At 41.2% G+C, this 27,987-nt stretch overlaps 1 protein-coding gene across 1 annotated transcript in view; it reads right to left on the bottom strand.

Moving 5' to 3' along the window:
• LOC148430083 (fibrosin-1-like protein) overlaps positions 1-27,987 on the bottom strand; it is a 187,871-nt gene that overhangs the window by 46,094 nt on the left and 113,790 nt on the right. The window contains exons 3-4 of the mRNA XM_088427113.1: positions 21,756-21,857; positions 15,643-15,678 (exon numbers count right to left, since the gene is read on the bottom strand). Of these exons, the coding sequence (XP_088283239.1) occupies positions 15,643-15,678; positions 21,756-21,857 (138 nt within the window). The remainder of the gene's footprint in view (positions 1-15,642; positions 15,679-21,755; positions 21,858-27,987) is intronic.

The following is a 27,987-nucleotide window of genomic DNA, read 5'->3' as shown; positions in this document are numbered from 1 at the left end:
AACCAAAATTCACAATTGAGTGTGAGATGACCTTTCCCTTTAAAGAATGTGGTTGATTCGTTTAAGCAAACACTATGACTCGGCTATTGAGTATCGTTATGTTAACTAAAAGCGTGCTGTATCAAGTTTGGCCTGTAAAAAGTCAAAAACACTTAAAGTACTTGTGTAAACATTAACATCAAGCGTGCCTCCCGTGTGTATCTTCATGGTGTCCTCAATTTGTATGCGGGGCAGTTTTGGGCCGTTTCACATTCACACACAAGTCACAAACCGGTTACCTTTATATGGACCTCACAACATAATTGTATTTCACACAATAATCAGAATTGAGCATTCAGCCTCACAGCGTGAACGTTCCCTCTGTTTAAGTGTGATAAAGGAGGAACGTTATCTGGATTTAACTGCTTCCCAAAATGAAAAGCATGCATCTAATTTGTAATTGAAGAAGAGAATACCAGGAAGGGTAAAAATGGAATTATTTCCTACCTGATAGATGATAAACACTTGATGAAAATAACCACTGGCAAGTCATTAAAAGTGGAGCTTACAATGTCAGAAGGGTTCACCTGCTCCCCAGGTGTTACTCACAATCCGAACCCGGACAGACAGGCCGACGTTCTGATGAACTGAGCCATAAAATCCCTCCCTCCAGCCCAAAAAATAGCATTCAATTGATTTGATTGTATCGCTATGCCAAACGATTGCTTGAAAACCCAGAAGAAATGATACTTGGGCATAAACAATATGTTTTCACAGCAGCCCAGCATGAATCACAACAACAAACCGGCTGGCGAGAGACAAGCGGAGCCTGTGGGATATATAAACCTTCATTACTGGGCTGTCAGGTTATGGATGCAAGGCCTCAAGTGCAATATAGGAGTTTAAGGCAGTGGCTGCTTGCTAATTACAAATTTAGGCAACGCGCAGCCATTAAAAACACAACCCTTCGTGTCTGTTTATCTAATTTGTCTAATTACATCTTTGTAACTTATGAAAAGATTACCCTGAAGGCTCGCTTTGGGAGTGCGGTCTGCGGAGATGGTAAACTTTACTGTCTCCTAGTCACCTACGTGTCTCGCCAGCTGCGAGGCACTGTGAACACAGGAAATGTTGGACCCCCGTTGGGTGATGCTGTAACTATTTATACATCCCAGAGATTCCTTTCCCATAGGACAGCCACCCACATCCTGCCAACATGCCTGCCGGTGAATTTTCCTCGTTAATGTGGCTTTTTTTTTTTTCCTTTTCAGAATTTATCAGCAAAACCAATATTTGGTGCCAGTTATGAGATGCGTGGGCTCCTAGTCGGTGTAATAGATTGTTACCGAGCCGTCACAGCAATGAAAACCTATGGCAGGTCGGCTAACAAGCATATTTAATGAGTGAGGAAAAGGGGGAGCTGGGGCCGGCCATTCATGGCATGTCACTTTCCTGATATTTGACAAGCTTAACAAAAATCACAATTATCTTGATTGGAAAATGTGAAAATATATGGAATGCATGGGGGGCTTATGCCCTGTATTGATTGATTGATAGGTGTGGATAAGCGGCTAAGAAAATGGATGGATTGATGGATGGAAGTTCCAAATAACATGGTAGACATAGTTTCACCAGAAATGAAAATTTACATGGGTAATATTGCAGTTTGGATTACAATAATTGTCACTGCTACTATTTATTTTGAGTGTGTCTTTTGCATTTACATTGTCATTTTACAGCCTCATTCCAAACTGTATTAAATTGATCTATGACTTCCAATTCCTACACGAAATACACTTTTATGACTGCAACAAGATTTTATTGATTATTTTTTTTACGCAATATTTTCTGAATTTATTAAAAATAAAACACAGAGAACTTGACTTCATGCTTGGTGTTTGTGTTCGGTCAACTGTAGGTCCTTACGTTTACAGGTTTGCACCTTTCCAAATCAAGTTCAATCAACTGAATTTACTGCAGGTGGACTATAATTGAGCTGCAGAAACATCTCATGGATGATCAGTGCAAAAAAAAAAAAAATAGATGCACTTGAGCTCAATTGTGAGCTTCATGGCACACATGGTTAAGTAAATGTGATTTCTTAGTTTTCTAATTAAAAAAACAAAACAACATATTTTTTCTTTTTTCCAGCGGTATTTTGTGTATCGTTTTGAGCTAAGAGATTAATATACAATTTGAAATGAGGCTGGAAGAAAAGAAGCAAAATTTGGAAAATGTGAAGCGCCGTGAAGACTTTCTGCAAGCACTTATACTTGTGCTGTTCTGCGATGTGTGGCCCATTTAAGTAAGTGATAGTGTTGTCAGAGAGATTTGTAGCTATATTAAGTGAATGCAGTTTTTAGACACCTCTTTTGTCTTGAAGAAAAAACTAGTCACAAATCTAGCAACATTTTCAAATGTTATTGGTCTAGACTCTTAAGAGTCCCTCCAAGAAGTGTTTTTGGTGGGAGTTCAGCCCTCTGTGTCCAAACTTCAAGTGAATCTGGAGCTGGAGTTGACAAAAAGTAGTTGAATTTTGCATATTTCAATTCAGTTTGTTCCATTGCACGTTGTTGAATTAAAATGGATTGTTTCATTGTTATACTGCACATGTCTGTCAAGAAAGAATTATGTTAATGTATTGTATTCCTATAATTACATTGTTAAAGATGAAAGCCTTGAAAACCACAACAAAAATACATGACAAACACACACACACACACACACACACACACACACTATAGTTAGCGAATCGAGGAAAAACAAAGTCAGAGAACAGGAGATGCCATCTACTTTCTCCCTTCCTCTCTTCTCTTGTCTGCAAACAACAACGGCTGGTCTAATTTGATAGCATCTCTTGGGTATAAGAATACGAGCTCCCAGGAGCCAGGCTCTTGCTATTTTCAGGCCAAGCAGCCTGCCTACGTGGTGCCTGGCTCATCCTCCAGTTCGTGGACCTACATGCTTTTATCCACTAACATGCAACCACATAAAATGAAATGTATTTAATTCAGATGGGTAGTAGTAGCAAAACAAGTGTATCATGTTGTGTGAATTGAAATCATCCTTACGCATATCTTTTTTTATGTCATCACAAAAGTCAATGCATAAAAAATGCAAGAATTGTTGTTGGGCTTGTGGTGGGGCAATCAAAGATTTCATCAAAGACTAAAATCGAGGCAAACCTCAAAGTCATGAGGAAGCTAACACTTGTGATTATACTAATATTAGCTGTCTCATGCCCCAATAAGGTGAGTTTTCATCTGGGCTCCTTTATCAGTACCCGCTATCGCTGTTGTGAAATTTCAAGCGTGTCGGAACCACACTAGCTGTTGTGCTCATCTCGCTCAGGTCTTCTACAGGGGAGTGGGCGGTTTCCAAAAAAAGTCAGAGAAGATTCAGAAAGTGAATATCTGAGGTTGATGCAAAACCAACCGACAGCAGATAGACTTTTGTGCACCTTGTTTTTTGGGTGCAGCAAGAATTGAATGGCTCATTTTAAGATTTGCAGCAGGCAGACACAGTTTTCTGAAAGGGTCTATTTGCAAGGATGGGTTGGGCAGGAATAAAGGGAAGAGACAAACCGGGAATTTTTACTGTCCTAGAAATCTCCATCAATCAGTCCCAATAACCACAACCCAAAGGACAGAAAGTGGAACTGAATGATGGTCTTTCCCAACGGAAAGACCATCCACAGAAAGAACATCCAAAGACCATCCATCCATTCCATTCTCTGAGAGTTTATCCTTCTTGTGACTACTTTTAATATCATAACCATAGTCTATTCTTGACATGTTCAGTTGGGCTTTTTGAATTGCAGGTTTCTGATGAATATAGCACATCCTTAGAGCTCCCAGCATGAAAGCGCACTAAGACAAAGTAATTCCTTGGGTCCTAGTGAGATGTGCTCTCTCAATGAGAAGGAAGATTATTCAGTGAGAAGCTGGATGGTGATTAAAGACTTAGATTCTGATGGTACAGTATATATACAGGGCGGCATGGGTCAGTGGTAGGGGTGGTCGTCTCCCAACTGAGAAATTGCAGGTTCGATCCGCCGTCAACCGTGACCATGTCGAAGTGTCTTTGAGTAAGACACTGAACCTCCAGTTGCTCCTGGGACAGCAGATTAAAACTAGCCTTCTGGCTAAATCTGCGTCTATAGATACGTTCATTAATGCACACAGCCCCTGTTGAAGTTAATTAAAAAAATTAAATAAATCAGATGCTGAGAAAAAGAGGTGACGTATAAAATAAAAGGTTTTCTCACAGTGCTGGATGTTGAATAAAATTTTGAACACAGCACATTTGGAGGAAGTAGAGTCAGTAGACTGATCTAGCCCTTTGTATTTCACACAGTGTTCAAAGCCGTTAATAAAGCCTAAGATTCATCATAAATCTTTTGGGGTTGCTGCTATACAGGGAACTAGTGGGTCCAAATTTGGGATTGCATCTTGCTCAAGGACTTTTCAACATTGTCACCCGGTTGGGGTTTGTACTCACAACCTTATGGTTGGGAAATTAGCACTCTATTGCTGAGCTGTGCCACCCTTTATGGGCATTGTCTTTAATACTGGACAACCTAGAGAATAAACAGTTACCAGAATTTTCCCGAGTACAAGATGACCTCGCTGATAGGTCGATCTCCCCGTTTGCTACTTCAATTTGGGTGAATTTGACAAAAATGCATATACGTCCATCCCTGACTTTAGTGGTAACATAGGTCATGACTGTCCCATTATAACACACCGTGAAATGACAAAATCACAGTACTTTTAGACACTTTCAGACACATTTCTTCACCATATATCGAATAACATCCTGTTGCAGTTATTGGGGAAGGGAGGGGTGGGAGTGAGACAAGACTGCATGGCAATGTACGCGTGCACGTAGAAGCAAATACTGAAACTACTGTTGTGTTGCAACAAAAACACAATTTGAAGTTTGCTTTATTTTTTGACACAGCTTAATATCAATTTGTCTAAAAGTCATCATCTCCATCTGACACCCAAAATAGCTCCTCCCATTTAACACCCGAACAACCTTATCTTCCTCCTCATCATTCCTTCAAACATCCTCGTTACTCCTCCATGGTTAATCATCTCCGGATCCGTCCAATTTGTTTGAAAGAGAGGTCTCCGGAAAAAATCTCCTGATCATCTTACTTGGGTTATTTTCCCAAACTTTCTTTACCCAACTGTTGCCTTTTGCTGTTTCTCCCAGCACACGTCCACCGGCTGAAGGAGACAAGTCAAGCCGTCTTTTCCTTTTTATAATGTGTCAAAGTACGTTGAAAAAGAATGAGCCACGTTGTCAACAACAAAGAAACAATTTGGCGGCGCTTCACGAAAGTGCCCAACGTTCAAAACGGATGCATACTACTGTATATTGAAGTAGCAATATATATAATCATGTTAAGACGTGTAAATCACATGATATTACTTATTTCAAAATTAATGCTATTCAAACACAGGTACGTGGAAAAAAATGGTCTGTTTTGAGTTATGCAGTCATAAGTCGACCCCCCTAATATGGGGGTTGAAAATGAGGCAAAAAAAAAAAAACCCTCAACTTCTAGTTGGAGGAATACGGTACATATTGTAAATATTTGGGGATTGCATTCACATGTACTGCAGCTAAAATGGTCTATGATTATTACAATAAAGTTATTTAATAATACAGACAGATTTATACAAAAAAGAAAATTTACAGTTAATAGATACTGTAAATAACACATCAAAATGAATCAATACTAAAATACTAAATATCGATCATACTTTGTTGTCGTCAATGTCAATGCATCGTCTTTATCTCTCACTTGCTCATGCATTAGCGGAACTAGCTAGACAGAAGGTGTCTGACTCTGCAATGATGACTTGGAAGAGATGTGTCATTTTTAAGGCACACAGCTTCTGTTTTAATTCTGGATGATAGTTTTCTTTTCAACTAAGGTGAGTGAGACCTTGGGCTGGGGTAGCCTGGGGAAAATAAATAAGGTAAGATCAGAAGAGGGAAATATGGTTAAGGTCAGAGAGGGAGTGAGAAGGAGGTTCCCTTTACCATCTATCACCGTAGCACAATCATTGTCAAATAAGTAGGTCTATCCTTGCTCATCTTTTATTATTATGTATGAATGAATCTACCTGTGGATCACATCAGCCGGGAGAAAATTGGATGCCTCCAGCTTATGCACATGATAGGTCGATGATATGAAAATAGAATACATGATCACAAAATGGCTTAATTTAGGTTTTAGATTGATGCGCTTGGTTGGGGACCCCTTATAACTCTTGCATCTATTTTAAATAAAATACAGTAAATGAAAGTGACTGCTGCCTGCACCAATGCCACTCAATGCAAAACCTTATTCTTAGTTTCATAATAGTATACTGATTGGCTCGAAACACATCATTGAACATGCTCCATAATAAATAAATACATAAACGTAACGTAAATAATTGAGTGAAAGTGAACACTTGGCATAGGATTAAGAAAGATGTCCTCACAAAAGCTGTTTCCCATCAACTCCAAAATTGTCACAGGGCCCTCTCAGAGGCAAATAAACCCCACCTTAATCTCTTCTAATCATACTTAAGCATGTATGCGTCATGTGCAAGAGTCTGATTACAATTTAGTTTTCCTTCAATTCCTGGGATAACCACACAAAAGAGAGTGTTTTGGCTGTGATGTAGACATGAGATATTACACTGTAACAAGAGCATACAAATAGGAGAAATTAGAATCCCACAATCCAGACACCCTTGTTGACTACATGAAGCACATCAGCTAATGAATTCAGTCTGCCAAATTCCAAGATGCGCCCAAAAATAAAACTGTTATAAACAAGGGAAAACAAGTCGGATAACAACAGTGATTGGTTGTGATTAGCATCAGCCTTCTTACCTCAGAAATTCAAATTGTAAGTCTGCTGTACAGCCAAGCTAATAATATTATTCCAGTCTATAAGCCAACAGCAGGATGATTACATTTGACTTGCAATGATTCTCTTCCACCCCTAGATGAGAAAACAGCTTAGACAAACTAATAGGCAAATTCCCCAAAGTCAAAGTGTTACCCCTGTCTTTAAGTACAGAGCATCACTGCCGTGAAAAGTATTTTTAATTATGAAGCATTTAGTATGCAAAAATAAAAGTAGAACCCATCTCTACCGCAACTGTGCAGAGCAGAGTACCATTCCAAGAAGGATTTGGCACATGCGGCCCAACAAAATGTATTTGCATCCACCGCCTTGCTCCCACTCACCATTAACCTCACCTGTCATTTCTCCAACCTAGGTCTCACTGAAACATGGGCTAACAAACCCAGGGTGGATAACGATCTTCTGTAAAGTTTGTGGTGGAGCTAGAGCGGTAAGTTTTTGCCTCTCACCCGATCAAGTTCATGTGTTGGTCTGCTTTCGCTAATACTGGACCAGAAAAGTAGGAAGTAACATTTAAAATGTGTCGCACATCAATGAGAGGAATCCTATACATGATTCTCAAAATTCTCCCTTGGATGGAAATAAAACAGCTTTTTGGTCAATTCAAAAGTGCGCTGGTAAGTTAGCGCATGACTAAGGTAGGTAGCAAAGTACTGTTCACATCGTTTATGGGACTGGTACTTCGTAGAAGAGAAATTACACCTTGGAAATCAAGTATTGCTGATCTAATTAAGAGCTAGCAAAAGATGCCATCAGGATCTAACAGCTTTTATCCCTGAGCCCTTTTTCAGCCTGTGGAGAGCTTTTGCAAAAATGAGAAACATGAGCATGAATGAAGGGAGGGAGATGAAGGGAGACACAGACATTCCTAATCAAGCTTTGCCTCCGACACAGCTCGATTTAACCTTGAAGAGTAATCAGATCTGACTTGCTTAAATGTTAGCATTCTTAAATCATCAGGAAGTGCCTCCAAGGAGACGATAATCACTGTGCCAAATTGCTGCTCTCCCTAATTTCATTTATCCCAAGCATTTGCTCGTAGTTAGTGTAGATTATTCAATGACAGGCTTTTAATGTTGCCAGATCCCAGGGCTGTAACATTAAAGTGTAATAACCTGCAATACAAATGGAAAGAAAACAACCCCCCCCCCCCCCCAAAAAAAAAAAAAAAAGCACGACTTTCTAATCCACACAAGTTTTCCCGGCCTTACCGATAGCCTCCTCTGCCCCCGCTTCAATCTTTCACCTCTCCCTCCTCCCATGGTAGGAGTTCAAATCTAATTCTCAGCCCATCTGGCAGGCGTAATGAAGGCGGCCCAGGCTTGTGGTGCCCTGCTGCCATGGCTCGCTGGAGCAGGAGGCTAGCTGGCAGATTGGGTTAGGACGAGTTGAAGGGAGTCGGGGAACCTGCTGAGTGAGTAAGCCGGCCCAGTTAATCTCCCATGTGCCCCAGTGTGATGACGGCCAAGGCCAACCACACACTGAGGGCGCAGTGGCAGCGGTTGTAAAGTGTGGATGGCTGTAAGATGACGACAGGAGGGTGAGTCTGCTAGTCTTTTATGTTGAAAGCATCCAGCTGGCGACTGTGGTAAATGAAAGCTTAAATTAATTTGTTTGTTTGCATATTGTCAGTCAACTCGGGCAGCCGGAGAGTAAATAACACATCAAATATCATTTACACAGTCTGCGTTAAAACTGCATGTGAGAAGGAAAGTAACAATCAACCCAATCTTATCCCTTTTCGACTCAAGAGAACAAAAATATTATCCGACTAGATTAGACAAAAGGTTCCAAAGTCTAGAAACCTGTCCCATTGCTTAGACTTCGACCAGTTTAAAACAGGTCTTAAACGATTCCTTTGACAATGTATTCTCCAAAGCACATTGCATGTACTCTATGTTATACATTTTAATTTCATGTGTCAGATCTGCTCATTTTTTCTTTTATTCTAGTCCACCTCTTGCCTTATAAGAGCAGTGACAAAACTATTCCGCTGGAAAACGTGAGCTTGATATGAACCATATGAATGTTGGGATGGTGAAGGGAAAAAAGAAACAAAGGGAAAAAAACATGACCTGTAGGCTGGTCTTTGAATATTCAAGAAAGGTGGTAATTCTCGGATTGATCATCAAAACATTTTCGCTAAAGTCTCATGTACACATAAAGTGTGTGGCTGAGGTAATTACAGCTTGGTTTGCTGGAAGGTTATCATAACAAGAGTGACAAGGCTGTTCTAACAGTATGTGGTTTGAACAAAAAAAACAAAAAACAAAACCTCATGTACAACTATGTAACATAAAGCTATAAGATGACAAAAACAGAAGACCTCCCTCCGCTGTGTACCCGACTCAGGAGAAACCAAAACACTGTCATTAACAGTTTCTCTCTTTATAAACACACCAGCATCAGTTGGAGGTATAATTGCTCCTGCTTCTCTTGTAATCTTATACCTTACCTGCTGCTCCTGTCAGACACTTGCACCAGAGGGGATGAGAGATGTGTGTGTGTGTGTGTGTGTATATGTCTGTCTGCAGGTTTGTGTGTGTGTGTTGCCTTTGGAGACACTGAAATATTGCTTTTGTATAGTGAGATGCAAAGTTGGCGAGGGAAGAAGAGGAATACATTGAGAGACGTAACAGAAAAAGGATATGCATGACGAAAAAAAAATCAAAAAGGTACGTGTTGCTTGCTGAAATCCCAGGAGCAAAGCTCAGGGGCTCCGGTGAAGGGGAACAATGTTCTTTTCTGTGAGTGATTAGAAGACAAGTGCCAGAACATGACCTACTTAGTGCAATTTGTTTGTGCAGATTCCAGGAAAGGTAACAATGCCACAGGAGTTAGAGAGTAATGTCGTTTTAACTGATGACTTTTGTGAAAAGTTGGCTAACTTTTGCAAGCAGGAATAATTTGCATGGGGTGTTGCATATGGAATATATTTTTTGACAGTTCCAACTCAAACACATTCCTTTAGTCATGCTTTTTTTTGTATCCAAAAGACAATGACTACTATTTTAGGTGCAAGGTCGAAATGCATAAGAAATGAACTATATACCATCTAACCCCCTCTGTTGTTTTTAGTGACTTTAAATTTGATCGCAGAATGTAGCGGTGGCTGTTGTGAGGGAGAAAAAAAAAGTTCAAAGATGGAGTTCATTAAAGTGTCGCTAGGTTTCTTCTGTCACATCAGAAAGGAAGACAATTTGTTAACCTTCTGAGGCTAATGAGGAACATTTCCACCTCTTCCACATCTTCCATTGTGTTTCAAAGATGAACTTGCATGTCTGTAATTGTCAATTGTAATGACCCCTCCTCCAGAATTGTTAGCCTTTCTATTTTGGCATGGTTAAAGTTGGTATCAAATTCTTAAATAAAAACTGTCAATATCTAGCACTTTGTATGAAAAAAAAGTGTACCTTGAGGTACACGGATATGCAGTATATGGTTATACTTTAGGACCTTTCTTAACAGTATGTGGGAAACAGAACAAAGAGAAATGTTTTTTCCTCAAAAGAACATTTTCCAGTTGAAAGTCAAACGTTCCCATCAGAGCCCACCTCTATGGAACCTTCATTCGCAACACACAGGAGGCCTTATCTCCCTTCTCTGGTAGGCTGCTTTGTAGTCTTTCCCTTTCCCAGATAGATGTTTGTAATTGGGGCTCTAATTTATGTTCAAACCTTGGCACAGGATAATGATATGGAGCATTGTAATTTGCTGATGCAAATTGTACGTATAATGGGGAGCCATAAAAGCCTCCGCAATCTCGGAGACTTGCCAAACACCCTGAGCGTTCATTACAGCCCTCATTAAAACATCCACATCGGCATTGGGACCTCTTACAAATGGAAGAACCATGTAATTGCTGCTTGATTGTGGTATATGTAACATATGATAAAGTGGAATTACCACTTTATTTGTCTACAGTGTGAGTGAAACTTAATGGGCAGAAAGCCTACAGGAAGGAAATCCTCAGAGCATTGTAGGACTACAACATTATAGTGTTTTCGGATAAGTGGGCCAAATGTGAGTTAGGGGACAGTGCATACGGGACAAACTGAGAGTGATGATAATCAAGGGCTAGCTTAGGGGGTCGAACTAATGCTTTTACCCATGAGAGGCTGTGTTTTATTTGGATGAACTTCATCATGGCTGGAAATGAATTAACTGGTTTGTAATGAATAAAAAAAATATATATATATATTATTCTTCCATTATTGTTGCTTTAACAAGGTCCGAAGCCTGTGTAATGAAATTGGATTAGAAAATGTTTGGATGAAGTTACCTATTGCACCTTTAGCAAAGAATATATTGTATTTTACAAAAATGTCTACACTTCTTTTGGCAGTATGGCTGTAAGACATTTTCAAGTGTTGATTTTAATGCCACACGAAGAAGAGGACCTGTACAAAATGGCAAAGTTGAATTTATAAGCAGCCTTAAGAGAAACACCGATTGGCAAAGGCATTAAGAGTTCATTAAGAACAGGTAAGGGTATTTTCTAGAGGCCTACTCACCATCAATTCAAAGTGTCATGTGTTATTTAAATAATCTGCATTAATTTGCGTTAGTGCCTTTCTAATGCATCTCCATTAAGACAAAACCCGAGGAGCATGACTGAAAATCACACTTGTCTCCACACCTCTGAATGACTGCAGAGGGCCACTACCAGTGCTGTATTGTGCCCAGCCACTGGAAAAGGATTTTCAGGCAAGCGATTCAGCAAGGGCCCCAGAAGCATGAAGCCTTTATCTGCAGACCCACTGATTGATGTGTTGTGGGCCCTGTTGCGGTTAACAGCAATTTTATCTGTTGCTAACGGCAACGGCCCAGGTTTCTGATGTGTCGAGAGCAGCGGGGCCCAGGATTTGAAGCCGGACCACACACGGGGATAAACAAATAGGTTTTCATGGCAGGCAGCCCTCACGGAGCGGCCACTGACAGGCAGTGCCCCACCCCGAGAGCAGCACGATGTCAGGGCTCTGACCCATTCCTGCTGGGCTCTTGGTTTCCTGCGCTAATTTTCACCATGTGAAGGGTCAGTGCTGTGGAGACACCTGCATGCATCACTGACAGATAGACATTTGTGAGAAAGAGAGAGAGGGCAAGCGAGAGAAGGTTTAAGAGAATACAGTGTGTATAAATATATATATATATATATATATATATATATATATATATATATATATATATATATATATATATATCAAAAGATGCATAAATCTAGCCTCTGCATCTTGCGGGAGGTCGGGAGAGGCCACCCGCAAGATGTGTTTAACAACTAACCTAGAGAATGTGAAGTCAATGCAGTCGTATTTATACAGTAGTATTATAAATTTGATTTAAAGATTCTTTTTTTTTCACAAAATGCATCATAACTAGAACAGCAAAGTGAATCTGTTCAAAATGACACACACACATGCACAACCACCCACACCCACACACACACATACACCCAAAACTGTTGAAACCATCGAGCAATAAATGTGATTATGACACCCCAAGCAGTGGAAGTGAAGATGTTTCAGAGGCGGCTTCAGGCAAGCTTTAGTCAAGTAAACTGCATGGCTAAGGTTTAAACCCATGACTGCACAACGATAAACCCTGCCAAACAGTCAAGTGAGATTATATTGTGTATACAACGATTGATGCTTTCATTGTGCAAGAAAACATAAGCCATCATTTGGCCTTGGGTGGTAAAAAGAGATGGGGTGGGAAACTAACACAATTAATCTGCCAGAAAAGGGTGGTGTGTTGTCTGTTTTTGCCAAGCTTAACTGTCTCCTCTGCACTATATATCCAGCCCTAGGGTAGTGACAGAATGTGCAGATAGTTGCCATGAGATTTTCTGACAATTTCCCTGCTTCTTGTAACTCCTATCTTGCAGACGCAGAGAACGGTGCTGGGTTCTTTATCAAAAAGCCCCTAAGAGAGTGATAAATCACTGGAGTCCAGGACCATCGGCACTGAAACATCAAGCGCCTAGCAGGGCAGGAAACAAGGCGCATAGCGGGGCAGGAAACATGGCACATATATTGTCTCCCAAACGCGGCTGAGGCTGTAATGAAGCCTGCACAGAGAAGACAGGATAGTCGCCCTGATAAACAATTCCATATCAAGCTCCTCACACAGTGCGAGTCACGGGGCCAGTCCGGCTGTAACGTATCACTGCGAGACTTAACAGACCCGTTATTAACATCACACCTGAAAGACATATGAAAGGTCGAGAGTAAACGGGCTTGGGGAATGTTTTAGGGTGTAGCGATTTCATCATCTACAGTAAACATTAACGTGGGATGTGCTCAATTCCATTCCTGGTTTCTTCCAGTGACTTTCATCAGTCAAAGAAAATTAGGAAGCACAAAGTGTCATGTGCAATCTGTTAGGCATTACGTTAAACATGCATGGTGTGCATTCAATATATGATTTTCTTTGTAGCATGGCCATCGTTATTGTGGAGTATGTTCTGACAGTACTATTTGCAGGAAATTGTGTGCAGAATAATGTTGCTAGAAAATACTTTAATAACAGTAATCCATTCACCCATTCATTTTTCGACAGCTTATCCTCACTCGGGTTGAGGGTGTGCTGGAGCCTATGCCAGACACTTGAGGTGGAGTAAACCCTGGATAGCCATTCACAAGGCAAACTCCAATTCACATTTACACCTACGAACAATACACGTTTGAGAATGCGAGAAAAAACCAAAGTACAAAGAGAAAAAACAATGTAAGCGCGGTGAGGATATGCAAACTCCTCACAGTCAGGAGTCGAACCCACGACCTCTTCGGTGCACCACAACACAGCTTGTGTGTAGGAATTAATCTGGGTGTAACTAGTTTACAAACAACCTAAACCAATGTTTCAAAGAAATAAAAAGTACAACATGAAAGTAACAGTGAAAAGTGACATACAACACAGATTGGATAACTGGTAACAAACACAAACATGACAGAGACTAACATGCTTGACAAGCAAAATTATTAATTGCATCGCACCAAGCAATGCACTCTGGAAACCGAGCGGCTTAATTGTCATCCCCAAAGATATGAACAATAGGGAGATATTAAAGATGGCTCCATCCTACTTTTACATGTCTGGTACCGATACCAATACTGCTGATGCCGATCCTATACCCAACTGAATTTTCTTTTTTGGGTCACTATAAAAGTTGTTAGTAATACATTGATGTACTTTGATCTATAATGACATCTAAAAACACCGCATCATTATGCAACTATTTTGGTCTCCTCAACAATGTTTCCCTACCAAGGGTACGCGTCCTTTCAGTCCCACTTTGCCCCCCCCCCCCCTTTTTTTTTGCAGTAGCCTCCTAAACTACCCTTCCACCTCAAACATAGCCCACCACCCACATGCATAGCCTGCTTCCCTTTTCCTCCAGTCATAACACTCAGTCCAGCCTCTGGCCTTCCTCAAGACCAACTCCTCCTCCCATACCCACTCAGCCTTTGCCTGGAAGCTCCCTGGAGCCCCCCGACCTGACAACCTCTGCCCCTCTTTTCGAAACCATCATTCTGTAAGGCCCGAAGCACTTACAGATAAGATGCCTGCAGAAATCAAGTAGGCTCGGCAGCTGAGCAGATTGAGAGTCAGAGCTCAGTACCCGGGAGATGCCCAGAGGCTACAAACACTGCAGATAGCAATGTCGGAAAGCCAGAAAGTGGAGACAGACAACATGAGACTTCATGCCCTCCTTACCGGCCTATCTTTTGCTTGCACAATACCGCCAGCAACTCACCACCCACCAAGCTTTCGCCATCTTCCTTTCAGATGAAGAGAAAGCCTTGCTCTATTCCGACTCAAACTGACAGCTTGAGCCAAAGGCCTTAACATGCTTTTTTGGAAAGACATGTTTGTTTTCATCTGTGAATATTCCGCAGCTGGGGAATATGAATGTGACATGTTCTATTAAAATACCGTGAAAAAAAAAAGAGATACGTGGAGATCAATGTGTTTTGAAGTTACACTTTGTTAGGGGCTTTAATGGCAGTCCTTTGAGGCTGATTAACAATGACAAACCAAGTCAACCATTGTAGTAGTGTTTGTTTGGATGCTTCCAGTTTGCAACATGAATTGCCATATGCCACTCATCAGCTAAAAGTAGCACACTTTAAAAGACTATTCCTCTGATGAACTCATTTTACGCAGAGGACAGAAAGGACGACTGCCGTCTATTACCAAGAGACTACACACATCACTGAAAGGAGAGCACAAATGTGTGCTTACAAAGCTCGGAGGGGCGAGACAACGGATGCTTTAACGGGATAAAAATAGCTGACAAATTATTAGTGTGACGACTGTGAAGGAATTATCTGAAGGCTTTGTGAGTGAATGTTTTTTCTTCTTTTTGCATGATGAAAAACATGAGTAACCTCTCTCAAATGCACCCAAGTCGAACACATTTATGGCACTGCCATGTTCCTTTAAATGCAGGCAAATTATGAAATAAAAGTAAAACCAAACTGAATACAAAAGCAAAATTGCAAGGAGCCAAGATAGACGGTAATAAAACAACACTCGTTTCGCCAAGGTAGTACAGGACACCTTGCTTCGATTTAATCAGTCGGACAGAATTAATGCTTCTCATATCATGATTTCTCCATTACACTATTTAATATAATTAAAATGTGGAGCGCCGGGGCCATAAAGCAGGTCGTTGAAGATTGTAATTCCGCCATAAAGCTATGAAGCATGAAAATGTCACTTACCGAGTAGTTGCGGCCTGACAGCGAGAGAGTGGAACTCTGTAGGGAGAGAGAGAAGAACAAGAATGACCTTTAAGGAGCATTTCACTCCCTGACACAGACATGATGAAGCAGTGGCGCTTTAATATCAATATTCACGTTAACCTTTTACCCAGCCTGCCGTGTACGCTGCAGCTACAGGCCGCTACGCTACATTCAGGCTTCCACAATGGGACAAAGCTATCAGTCATAAACAGTTCAATGATGTTTGTATGTTATACAGAGGAAATACGGTATGGTCATATAAGATTTTTGTAAAAACGGGAATAGAAAGTTGCTTGGACTTGTACACATGAGCGTGACCATTATACCTACGACACGGAAGCAGTGAGGTGGAAGCCACAGAGTCAATGATGCTGACCATTGACAAGGCATGGTGACCCGAGGTACATGTACTTTCATCCATCCTGCCATTTTCTATAGCCGCTTATCTTCATTAGGGTCACTTACAAGCAGCAGATATTTTGCTGAGGCTCTCTAGGAATGGGGTTGCCAACAACAACAACAACAACAACTATGGTTTATATTACTTCCTTATATGATTATGCCTAGGAAATTTGGAAAAGAAGTTAAAAAATTCCCCTTCCATTTCCACCAAGAAATACAACTCTGGGACTTTATATCCCATAGACCACGATACTTGTGCAAAAACGTGCCAGAGAAGTGAAGTTATCGCCAAACGCCTGCAATAAATAATAATCAGTGTAATCTATAGTAACACATATATGGCATTTATTATCGATATATTTCCACAGTGCTAGATTGTTAAATGACGAGATATCAACAACGCAAGCTACATTGCGCCCAGCACCGGCTTGTTGCTAAATGCCACTAGAATATGTAGATAGGTGTGCGTAGGTGTGTTAGCAGTCGGACAATTCAGTTTGACAGTGACGGTATAACGAAACAAAAGAAAACAAAGGATTCGTGTTCCTAAAGGGAATTATTTGATTCAATTGAGCATTCGTCGGAGGGATCAAAGTCCCCACCAAGATCCTACAGGATGGGGAATAAATATATATTAAAGTTAAATATCTCTTTCGTAATGCCTATAATCATAGCTAAACATTGCAAGGAGACACAAAGAGCCTCAGTGATTTCCTATGCAGCCCTCTAAAAGCCCAATAAGAATAGGATGGATACAGAAAATCCAGCACTTTGTGCCTTTCTCTGGCAGTAGTCTTCACCCAGCAGGAGCACCAATTGCAAAATCCCTCCCTCTACTTCCACTTTTCACTGCTTTTATTCTTCTGTCTAGATAGGTAATTTCTCCCCCTGGCCTCTGGAGGGAACTTTTCTGCAAGAGCAATTTCATCCCTGGGTCTACTTCCATCCAAACAACCTCCCCCATCCCTTCACGAGGACTGTTTCCTTTCCCGGTGCCCCTAATCCATTCTTCCACACCTGTTCTAGGCTTCAGCACTCATCAACGCCTGTGCCCCCCTGATTTGCAGGACGGCTCCCGTGGTGATGATTAGGCAGAAGTCCCGCCGCGAACCGGAAAGCGGGCTCTGCGGGAATCAAAAGGCTATTCCATGTCCATCTCAAACTCTCTGATCCCTTCACTATCAGAGCAGGAAGGGGGACGAGAGGAAGGAATGAAGACCTAGACGTGAGGTAATTTATGTGCACAGAGACAAAAGTATTTTCTGGTCAAAGTTGGATGTGTGGTCTCTGTGTTTATACACCAAATTTAAACAGGCTGCGTACATCTGTATGAATAAGTCTACATTTACAGCTTTTGTGTGCTATGCATGTGTGCTTAGGACATAGCATAAGCCTTAGGTGATAGTTAGGCCAAGGCCAATTGGAATTAGGTGAACTATGTAGAGTTCATTCAATATGGCGCATTCTGGGTAGAAAGTGAGGCTTATTTAAATGATAATGAGGGACAATCCATTGGATTTAGTACTGGTGAAGAGAGAAAAAGATGGGTGGGAGCAGGGGGATCCATTAAAACGCCAGCGGTTCATAAGCCATAGGGTCGGCATATAGCTAAACACTCTCTCTTAAAAGCCATTATACATGGCTCTCAATGGATTTCTGCAGTGCTTAGGACTTCAAAAGGATTTAAGAACCCGCCCCAGAGAGCAAGAATTTGGGGGAGGGTAAAGGGACGTGTTCGTGTGTGTGCATCTGTTGGTGTGTGCACATGGGGGAGCGGGAGCGCATCGGTGTTCGTAGATAGAAGGGGAGACAGGGCGGATGCTGCCGGCAAGGAAGGGTTAACTAACAGCTCGGGAAAAGAGAAATGTTGCTAAAGCCGCCCCCTAATCCTCTCTACATTTCCATGCCCCCTCCTCCACCAAGAAAACGAAAAAAAAAAAAAAACAGAGGGCATAAAGAATAAAATAGCGGCGTGAAGAGTGGGTGGTGTTAACATTTTTCGATCCTGTATCATTGTTTCTATCATTGTGGAACAAGTCTTGAAATAACTTGTTTTTTCACTGAGGAGGAATGTTTCAGTCACTTTTGGTAAATTACTAAATTTGAAGCTTATGTTTTTGCAAGTTAATCCTGGTAACCTGAAGCAAGGTTTTTATTAAATATATCTCAATGTGATGAAGAGGTTGAATGCAGTGCTGTTTTCAGTATTTTCAGTCTCCAACTGAAAATTCTACAGAATAATTGTGCATTTGGATAAATGATACTTTTACATGATACAATATACATACTTTATTTTGACTAACCATTTAGTTGATTTTTTTTTTAGATAAACCACAGGTTTGAATTTTTAAATCAACATTGTGTATAGCAGGAAACTTTGGATTTCTTGCATTGAAAACATATGGCAATAAATTAAAAAGAGGCTTAACAGCCTTTGTATACATTCACCAAATCAGCTACCATTTAATTGAACAACATTAAGCTCTATGGTAGCTTTATGGTTTATGGCAGGGGGTGCTCAATGCGTCGTCCGCACAAATGCAATGGAGTACGCAGTAGAATATCAGTAAAACCAGCCAGTCAAACGCTTCAAAATAAACCATATCATACCAAATATTGAATGGGCGTGAACATTGTGAAACACTTTTATTTTGACGGTCTTCTTAGAAGCATTTCACAGCGGTAGTGACTACGCATTCTACAGCAGAAACTGTTCCTTCCCTCCACTATGAGTCAGAAATACGACAATGCGGTGCTGTTTAGAAACCGCACTGAATCAGCAATTTAGGGAACTAAAAAAAGACTTAACACTGACATTTTAATGCGAGTGTTCAAACTTTAGTATACGATATCCAAGATGATCAAGTGCTCCCAGAAAATGGGATGGCTGATTAAAAGATGTAAATCAAAACACACACTTTGACGCTGACATCCTGACATGCTTGGATGACATTGTAATTTGCAAAATAAAATAGCAATGATGTTATTATCCATCCATTTTCTATCGCTGCTTATTCTCAAAAGGGTCGCAGGCTTGCTGGTGCCTATCCCAGCTGGCTTCGGGCAGTAGGCGGGGGACACCCCGAACTAGTTGCCAGCCAATCGCAGGGCACACAGAGACGAACAACCATTCACGCACCCAGTCACACCCAAGAACAATTTAGTATGTCCAATTCATTTGCCATGCATGTTTTTGGAGCGTGGGAGGAAACCGGAGTCTCTGGAAAGAACCCACGCGGGCTCGGGGAGAACATGCAAACTCCACAGAGGAAGGTGGATTCGAACTCGGGTCCCTCTAACTGTGAGGCGGACGTGCTTTGATTCATTGATATTATTAGAATTAATATTATAACCAATATTCACAGAGCTGTCTAATGACAACATAGATCTAAAATTTTGGAGAATTTTGACATCTCAGATTCACTTCTCAATGCAAAAATGCTCATTCAAAGTAAAGTGCAAAATTGTAATCTTACAATCAGGGCTGCAAGTAAAATGATAATGAGAAAAAATTGTGTCAGATGGGTGGTTTTATTTGGAGTTGTTTTATTCAGAGTTTTTTGGACATCCCTTCAGCAGCCCAGCAGCCCTTCCTTTACAACGCATGCGTCAAAGTCATGGCACGCGGGCCGGATGAAGCTTGCTAGAAGCTTTTCTTTGACCCAGGCTGTGGATGAAAGCTTGATACTTCTGCCATTGCTCAGCTAGTAATTTTCATCCGCGGAGTGGACTTGAGCCAGAGCGTGACTGGAGTTTTTAGAGTTATGCCCTAAGCATGGCACAACTACAGGACAGAATCTGTTTGAAGATATGTCAAGACCCTAACCCAACGTCTACAAGGGGAACCAAAGCACCTGATCGTGTATGCCAGGCGAAGGCCAAAGGTGATTCTGTTATATGGACAGTGTTTGAGCTCCCTTGTGAAAAATGTACCACCTAAAGTTAAATTCGATTCACTTTAGATCAATTATTTTTCAATTATATTTCAAAAATATTATTTTTTCATTTGCGTCCCTTGTCCATTTCTCTTTGACATCCCTGCACTACAGGATAATCTTCCATATTTCTTTAACCCATGAGTGTCTTAGTGCTGGGGTACCGCTGCATCGCCAGTCAAAAATAAACAGATTAAGAGCCAATCCTGGCGGAGAACAGCGTACCGGGCATTTGCGCCCAAACTGATACATGACTGTTTTTAAAGGCAGCATCATCCACATCAAATTTTTCTATGTTTCTTTTGGCAACACGACAAGAGGAATCCATTTTGGCTGTCGTTGGCATTGCGTCTTTAGGTAGGAGCTCTTAAAGCTTCTTATGTTTTGATCTGGTTGAGCATGCGTAATGCATACTTTTTGGTTTTGTCGGTTTAGTACCACTGATTTTAAGCAGCTGAAAAAAATTCTATAAAGAAGGCACTGACACAAGGTCTGCGATTCATGGCCTAGGGTAAATGGAATACAAATTCCAGCTCAGACATGGGGGGAGATAGACATGACAAATACCAAGAGAGCCAGATGGTTGGACATGGATATGATGTGGATGGCACGGTGACAACCATCGGCGTCTGTGCACCATTTATTTGGCAGCGTATTAGAGAGCTATTCCACATCTAACACTGTCAGCAAGTGCAGTGTGCAATTTCCAGTCTTTCCCTCCTTCACCGCCCCAACACGACTGCTCCACCGTCACTCATTTATGGCCCCTCCTTCTCAGAGCTTGTCATAGATCCCTGTCAGAGCTGTCAACCAACGTCATGTTTTTATCTGACAGGCCCTGCTCTTCCTTCTGACTTTTTCATTAAAAAACATCCTTTTGTACCAGACAAGCGAGGGAGAGAGGGACAAAGACACAGAGAGAGAAAGAAACAGACGAAGCAAGACGTAGAAACAATGAGGAATGAGGAAGTGAGAGATTAGGGATTTTTAATTGAGTTGGATTTTCGGTTGGAAAATTGAAAAGCTTAAAACAGCCTATTTAACAAGTTCATTAAACCTTTTTCCTTCCATCGATTCACATGGGCTGGAGAAGGAAGCCTGCATTTGCTTTCTTGCTTCCTGCTTTTGACAGATAAATGAACGCTGTGATTGAGTTTAGTTTGGGGCCATTGGGGTGCTGCTTGACAGGCATTTGTTGGCATGCATATTTCTACATTCATTCAAAATGCTGCTCTGGATTTAGCATAAATTCTCATTACTTTCCCAGTATCTAAATTGCATTATTTCAAGCCCGATGCTGAACCATCGCACGGTCCCAATTTCCCTTTGCCACCTACTCATCCACCAAATGAGCTGACATATGAATTCTGGCACAGTGCTAATTGGAACAGTTTCTTTAACTCCTTCCATGCCATGGTCAGGCCGCTCTTGGCTAAACCCTGTTCGGTTATGTCTACAGCGCATTTTCTGTGACTGTGCCATGGATGCAATAATACCAGATGCACTAAATGCTGTGTGCTTAGCGTCATTAACTTCATGTGTACATCCAGTCAAATAGTGTTTCTCAATATATTTTTTTTCATGAAATGAGAGTTAAAAAATAGCACAGGTTTGAAAATCGTCTGCCGTCTGATTGCTTTGTTCGCTTGGTTTGCCTCCTCAGGCCTTTTCTTGTAAAAAGGGATATTGTTTCCCTCTGTAAGATGAACATTATTATAACAATATACAGTAGAAAAACCCTTGGTTGTGCCTCACCTCATTCAGTTGCTCCTTGGGGTTGCTCATGTGAAGTAGGCTGAAGTCTGGCACTTTCTCATCCTTGCAAATTTTGACGGGACACAGCATTAAAGGTTTAATCTACAGGACAAAAGAGAAAACCACAATTTGATTAAAAGGTTTTTTCCCCACAATGAACAATAATGGCTTCATTTCAAAGATTTCTAAACCTTGGCTAAAATGGCAAATGTTATGCGAGTACAGTACAATATGCAAGAACACTCAAAATGTCTCATCTTGTCAATACTAATGTGGAGACTAGCCAAAGGCTAGCCAATAGAGGTAGATATAGCCCTTTTTTAACCCCCAGTGGCCCAAATAAAGAAATCATTTTTTTTAATACACACACACACACACATATATATATATATATATATATATATATATATATATATATATATATATATATATATATATATATATATATATATATATATATATATATATATATATATATATATATATATATATATATGTAGACGATTACGTTTTTAAATCTTAAAAGATCTACAATAGCTGTTTAATGACCCAAAATGTTCAAGTTGAGTTATCTATCAAAGGACATTCGCTCTGAGAATGAGTGGCTTGTCACTATCCACTTTGGTAAAACCCAGTCTCATCAGTTTCAAGTTACTTGAGTGTTCCACTTTGTAAATTTTCTTTCTTTGACAGAAGGCAACCAGTTTTGCAAGCGCTGTCTGTGAAGTACATCCCACCTTTGCTGATACCACATCAAAAACCTTTCATATAAAATCTCGCTTTTATGGACCAGACACATGATAGTAACCCAAAAGCTATTGTGGACGGCTCATTTTATTACAGGCCACTGCTGGCGTGCATCCAAATTTCTTAGCAGATGGAAGGTTGGCAAGCTAAGCACAGACGTGTCTGGGCCACTACAGCACCAGCCAATCACAGTGTCCCATGCTCCCTCGCCACCTTGGAGTTAAAGTGGCGATGGCTGCGGGGTGTATTCCGTTCAATCAGCTATTTACATGTAGCGCCTCTCCTGGTGACATGCTCTCCGGCTGGCCTTGGTCTCCTGATCTCCACTGTAATTTAAGCAGATCACTGCGACAATTAACCTTTCCCAGTAAATATCAATTATGGCCCCCGGCTGGGCTAGAATTAAAAGGGTCATCAGCTAATCTGACAGGTCCTGAACGCTAGCACCTGGCAGGTGGGGGACGGCAGCTGAGAGAGAGTGTTTGTCTACCCTTGTGCCCACCGGCTCACATGCCAAGTAGATGTGATTCCCTTTTAATTACACTGCTGCTGCTTCTGGGCGAGCATGACAATTGGCCATTGGGTATGAACAGTGCTCTGAGGTCAGGAATGACATGATGGATTTGAAGAGAGAATGGGGGAGAAAAAGGAGAAAAAGTCTAGGGAAAACATGGCTCTTTCATACTGGCTAAGACTAAATTTTAGTAGCTCACTGTCCTGTGTCAATTTCTATCTACTGTATATGTAATAGTAGTTGAGTTGAATACGTACATCAGATGTGGATTGCACTGCACTGTGTTTTAAGAGTTTTTTTTTTTTTTTTTAATCCAAAAGAGCTTTGCGCTGACTAAAAAGTACTTGCCTGAATAAATATCACATGGAGTACATCATTGAAACAAGGTTTAGAAGCACTTGTATAAGGTATCTGGACAGCTTCAGACAGCATCCAGGGTGTAAGAGAAACAGAACCCTGGCAACCGGTAACAGTGTGTGAAGTATAACAAACGCAATACAAGGTTCTCATCCTCTCGTATTGAAAGAAGTCTAACTATATACTCCTAACCAATGTTCTGTTTACGCAACTGCAAACGCGAATTCTCAGTGCACAAGAAAATCTATGCTGCGCATAAAAAAAAATGCTAAATGATCGTATTAAATCATATCTAATATTAGCCCTCATCTTATATGATTAAGGCCAATTGTATTTTCTGTACCATTTTGCATTGTGACTCCAGCGAAAGACAAGTGTCCAGCCAATGATACGATTAGTTTCACTTACACTATGCAACCAAACATATGCATTGACAGTGCTTGCATACGTTCCCTGCATATACAACCCGTGAAGGTTAGCTAGCTAACAACAGTGCGAAGTTAAGAGACGCAAATGCTAACCTCTTTTCCTGGCAAAACGAACAAACAAGCAACACACCCACTCACCAAGCCTAGTAAAAAAGAAATGTGCTTCTTTTAAGAGGGAATGACTCTTGGAGTAAATGCAAAAAGAAGAACAAGCGGTTAAAGTGGGTGAGAGTTTTTTTTCTTTTTCACATCTTGTGGCTTGTCAATTACCATAGTGACAAGTGCAACACACATTACAATGTCATGTCTAAAACACATATTTCTCAAAATATTAATATTATTATATCATAATATGACTGAATCATCAACGCGCAAGCCTTCAATGAGCCCACTTTGGCTGGCTCAGTCCACGGCCACAGCTAGGCCCCTGGATATACTCAGAGCCTTCCGTCTTTCCTTGCTCAATAATGATAAAATGTGAGTTATGTGATATAGGTCACTCTGGGAGCGACATCCGATATGCACATGGCAGCTCACTGTGTGCATGTCTAAAGTTGCTCACCTTGATCCAAAATCTGCTCAAGGAATTTGTGTGAATGACGCATTGAAAATTAGAGGGAAAATTACATATTTAAATATATGTCTAGCGAATTTGAAAGTGTCACACATTTGATATGACCTTTTTAATTTTATTTTATACATATTTTGGAGTGAAACAAAACAATGAACAATAATATTTTTTGTCTTTTTGATGCCAATGCATCATTATTTCTATTGTGTCAAGCCACATAGGCAGAGGGAACACACAGTATGACCTGCAGTGTCCTGCTGCAAAAAGTTCAGTCTCAACGGGATGGGAAAATTAAGCCCAGCACTAGTGTTTTTCTTCCGATGCCCCAGTTTAGCAGGCATGCCGTGTGAAAGAAAAAGGAGAAACCTGGCATGTAGGTCTGATCTAATTGAAATTCTGCCTCATTCTTGCTCTCTCTGAACTTGCTGTCAGCTTCATCATTCCTTATCATCCATCTAAACTCACAATGGATGGTGACAATTTTGATTTCCCACTGTCAGACAGCCAGGAAAAACACCCAATTCGTTGGTGAGCAAGGAGGCAGAAAAACAGAGAGCTCTATTTTCAGTCGGCATATGTGTGGAGATACTGGTGTATCCTAATTTCTGTGCAGGCACAAGCCTGTTCAGGAATTTGACAAACTAAGCTGAAGGTTCCGGCATAACAAAGATATGTTCTTTGATGTGCACCCGGCGCATCTGACACTTTGGTGGCAGAGTCATCTAAACTAGAAGTCTTCTCGGACCACATCCAATTCAGAAGACAGTAGGTAAGCATACGGCAGGTCTAAAGAGATTTTGGTGGATGAGGTCATTGCAGAGACAGACATGCAAATTGTGCATAGATGTCATTCCATGTTCAACTCACCCCACTTCTAGCAACTAGCTACATGAGGTCTTGCATACATTGTCGTCGTCAGTTGAGACTGTAGGGGCACACGCCGATGTTGTGTGTTGCTACACCGGCCATGAAGGTTATGATGAGCCGCTTTGATTGGTGGCGATTCATGTTGGTTATGTTCACGCCCACAACATGCAAACCGCCCTTCTCTATTCACATTAGTATGTGTGTGTTTGTGAAATTACAAACACAGGTCAAGCCTGCCTCCTTGTACAGTCCCGCCAAGTGCAGCATTGTTTTTGCGCAAGTCACAAAAGTAGCGTTAAGGTATAGTGTGCATCATAACAGCTTTACTGTACATAAAGCGGTGGATTATTTTGTTCACCCAACACCAGTGCTGCTGGTAGTTCTCGAAAGGTGCCCGAAGTGCCTCTATCTCCACATTGTCCAATAGCAACAGCAGCAAGTCAGCAATCAACCTCTCTATTGATCAGAGCAAAGCATCTAATTAGCCATCAAAGTTAATGATGCAGCTTGTGTGGACCATTCCCTTAGCTGTTGCTCAATGGAACACAGGAGAGCAATTGATCTGTGCAGGAATTCACCAACTCTGACAAAGGACTGGCATTTCTCACTGCCTGCTATTAGGACTGCAACAAATTCCCTGTCTCAAGAGTTGTTTAATATGCCCTGTAACGTCCCAAATGAACAATGTAGTCCTTCATGTAAAAGGGCACATCTATTGCAATGGCGACCTTGTTAAAGTGCCCACACCTTTTTTGAGGCTTAATCAATCAATCAATCAATCAAATTTTATTTATATAGCCCTAAATCACCGAAGTCTCAAAGGGCTTCACAGAATGAAAAGAGGTCATACAGAGACATCTTTTCAATGTAAGGTACACAACAGCATCCCCTGTCAAAGCTCCCAGAAGGGGAAGGAAAAACTCAAAAACCCCAATTTGGGGAAAATCAGAAACCTCCAGAAGGGACCACAGGTGGGAGGAGCCCCCTTCCAGGCCCACAGGTTGAAGTGGATGCTGCATGTACCGAACACAGAAACAATATAAATTACAGAAAACATATTGTGCTATATAGTGCAGTGATGTCTTGACAGCAGGCAAAGCCATTGGGCAGGAACCATCCCGCATTCCAGCCAGGTGGACCGCAGACGGCTAGACTCCTAACCCGTGATGGTCGACCAGCGCAGGACCCAATGGAGGCGGTCAAGTCAACCCTCACCATCTAGCTAGCCCCCTCTCCCGGCCGGAAGAGGGGGGCAGGAAAAAAGAAGAAGGCTGCAGACAGGCTAATTTAACTAAATGCTTTTGAGTATAGATGTGTTTTTAGTCGGGATTTAAAGATTTCTACCGAGGTGGCTGCGCGAACTTCCATAGGTAGGGCATTCCATAGTACTGGCGCGCGAATGGAAAATGCCCTTGATCCCGCAGACTTCTTTTTAGCCCGTGGGGTCGATAGCAAACCGGCATTTTGTGATCGAAGTTGTCGGGACGGAACATAAGGTGATACTAAGTCGACGAGATAGGAAGGAGCTAAACCGTGTAAAATTTTATAAGTAATTAACAACACCTTAAAATCACATCTCACGTGTATTGGAAGCCAATGCAGGTCAGCTAGAATCGGAGTAATATGATCAAACTTTCTCGTCCTTGTCAATAGTCTCGCCGCTGCATTCTGTACACACTGCAGGCTTTTAATGTGAGACATGGGAAGGCCAGAAAACAAAATGTTGCAATAGTCTAGGCGCGACGTAACAAATGCATGAATTAATGTTTCTGCATCGCTAAGAGAAAGAATAGGGCGAATTTTAGCTATATTGCGGAGGTGAAAAAACGCCGTTCTTGTCATGTTATTAATATGTGTTCGAAAGGAGAGAGTTGAGTCAAATATCACGCCGAGATTTTTTGCAGAACTACTTTGGGAAATAATACAGTTTTCTAGGTTCAGCGTGGTATTCTTAAGCAGGTGCTGATGATGAGCAGGGCCAATAAATAACATCTCAGTTTTATTAGGGTTGAGAAGCAGAAAATTGGAAGACATCCATTGTTTAATCTCGGCAAGGCAAGCCTCCAGTTTACTGCACTTGCACGGATCCGTTATTTCTAAGGGCATATAGAGTTGGGTATCATCAGCATAGCAATGAAAACTAATAGCATGTTTACGTATAATATCGCCGAGAGGAATCATGTAGATGTTGAACAGTAAGGGGCCAAGTACTGACCCCTGCGGGACACCACATGAGACGGAGAAAGACTCAGAGATTGCGTCGCCATAAGAGACACTATGCGTCCTTCCCAGGATGTAAGATCTGAACCAAGAAAGTGCTGATCCCGAGATACCAACACATGATCTAAGACGTTCTATAAGAATATGATGATCAATAGTGTCAAATGCGGCACTAAGATCAAGCAGTAATAATATTGATGAGATGTTGGAATCCGAGGCTAAGAGAAGATCATTCGTCACTTTTACTAGGGCTGTCTCAGTTGAGTGGTTGGCCCTAAAACCTGACTGAAGGAGTTCAAATCTATTGTTGTCTATCATAAAATCACTAAGCTGTTGTGTTACAACTTTCTCGAGAATTTTGGCGATAAACGGAAGGTGTGACACTGGCCTATAGTTAGCGAGATCTTCAGGATCTAGGTGTGGTTTCTTAAGTAATGGTTGAATGACGGCCGTCTTAAAAGCTTCAGGTACAATGCCAGAGGAGAGTGACAGGTTGATAATATTCAAGACAGACGACCCCAAGATCGG

This window comes from Hippichthys cyanospilos, chromosome 1 (assembly GCF_059441005.1).
Source record: "Hippichthys cyanospilos isolate Australia breed blue-spotted pipefish chromosome 1, RoL_Hcya_1.0, whole genome shotgun sequence".
Lineage (NCBI taxonomy): Eukaryota > Metazoa > Chordata > Actinopteri > Syngnathiformes > Syngnathidae > Hippichthys > Hippichthys cyanospilos.
Note: the sequence above shows the minus strand (reverse complement) of the source record. Positions and strands in the feature narration are given on the sequence as shown.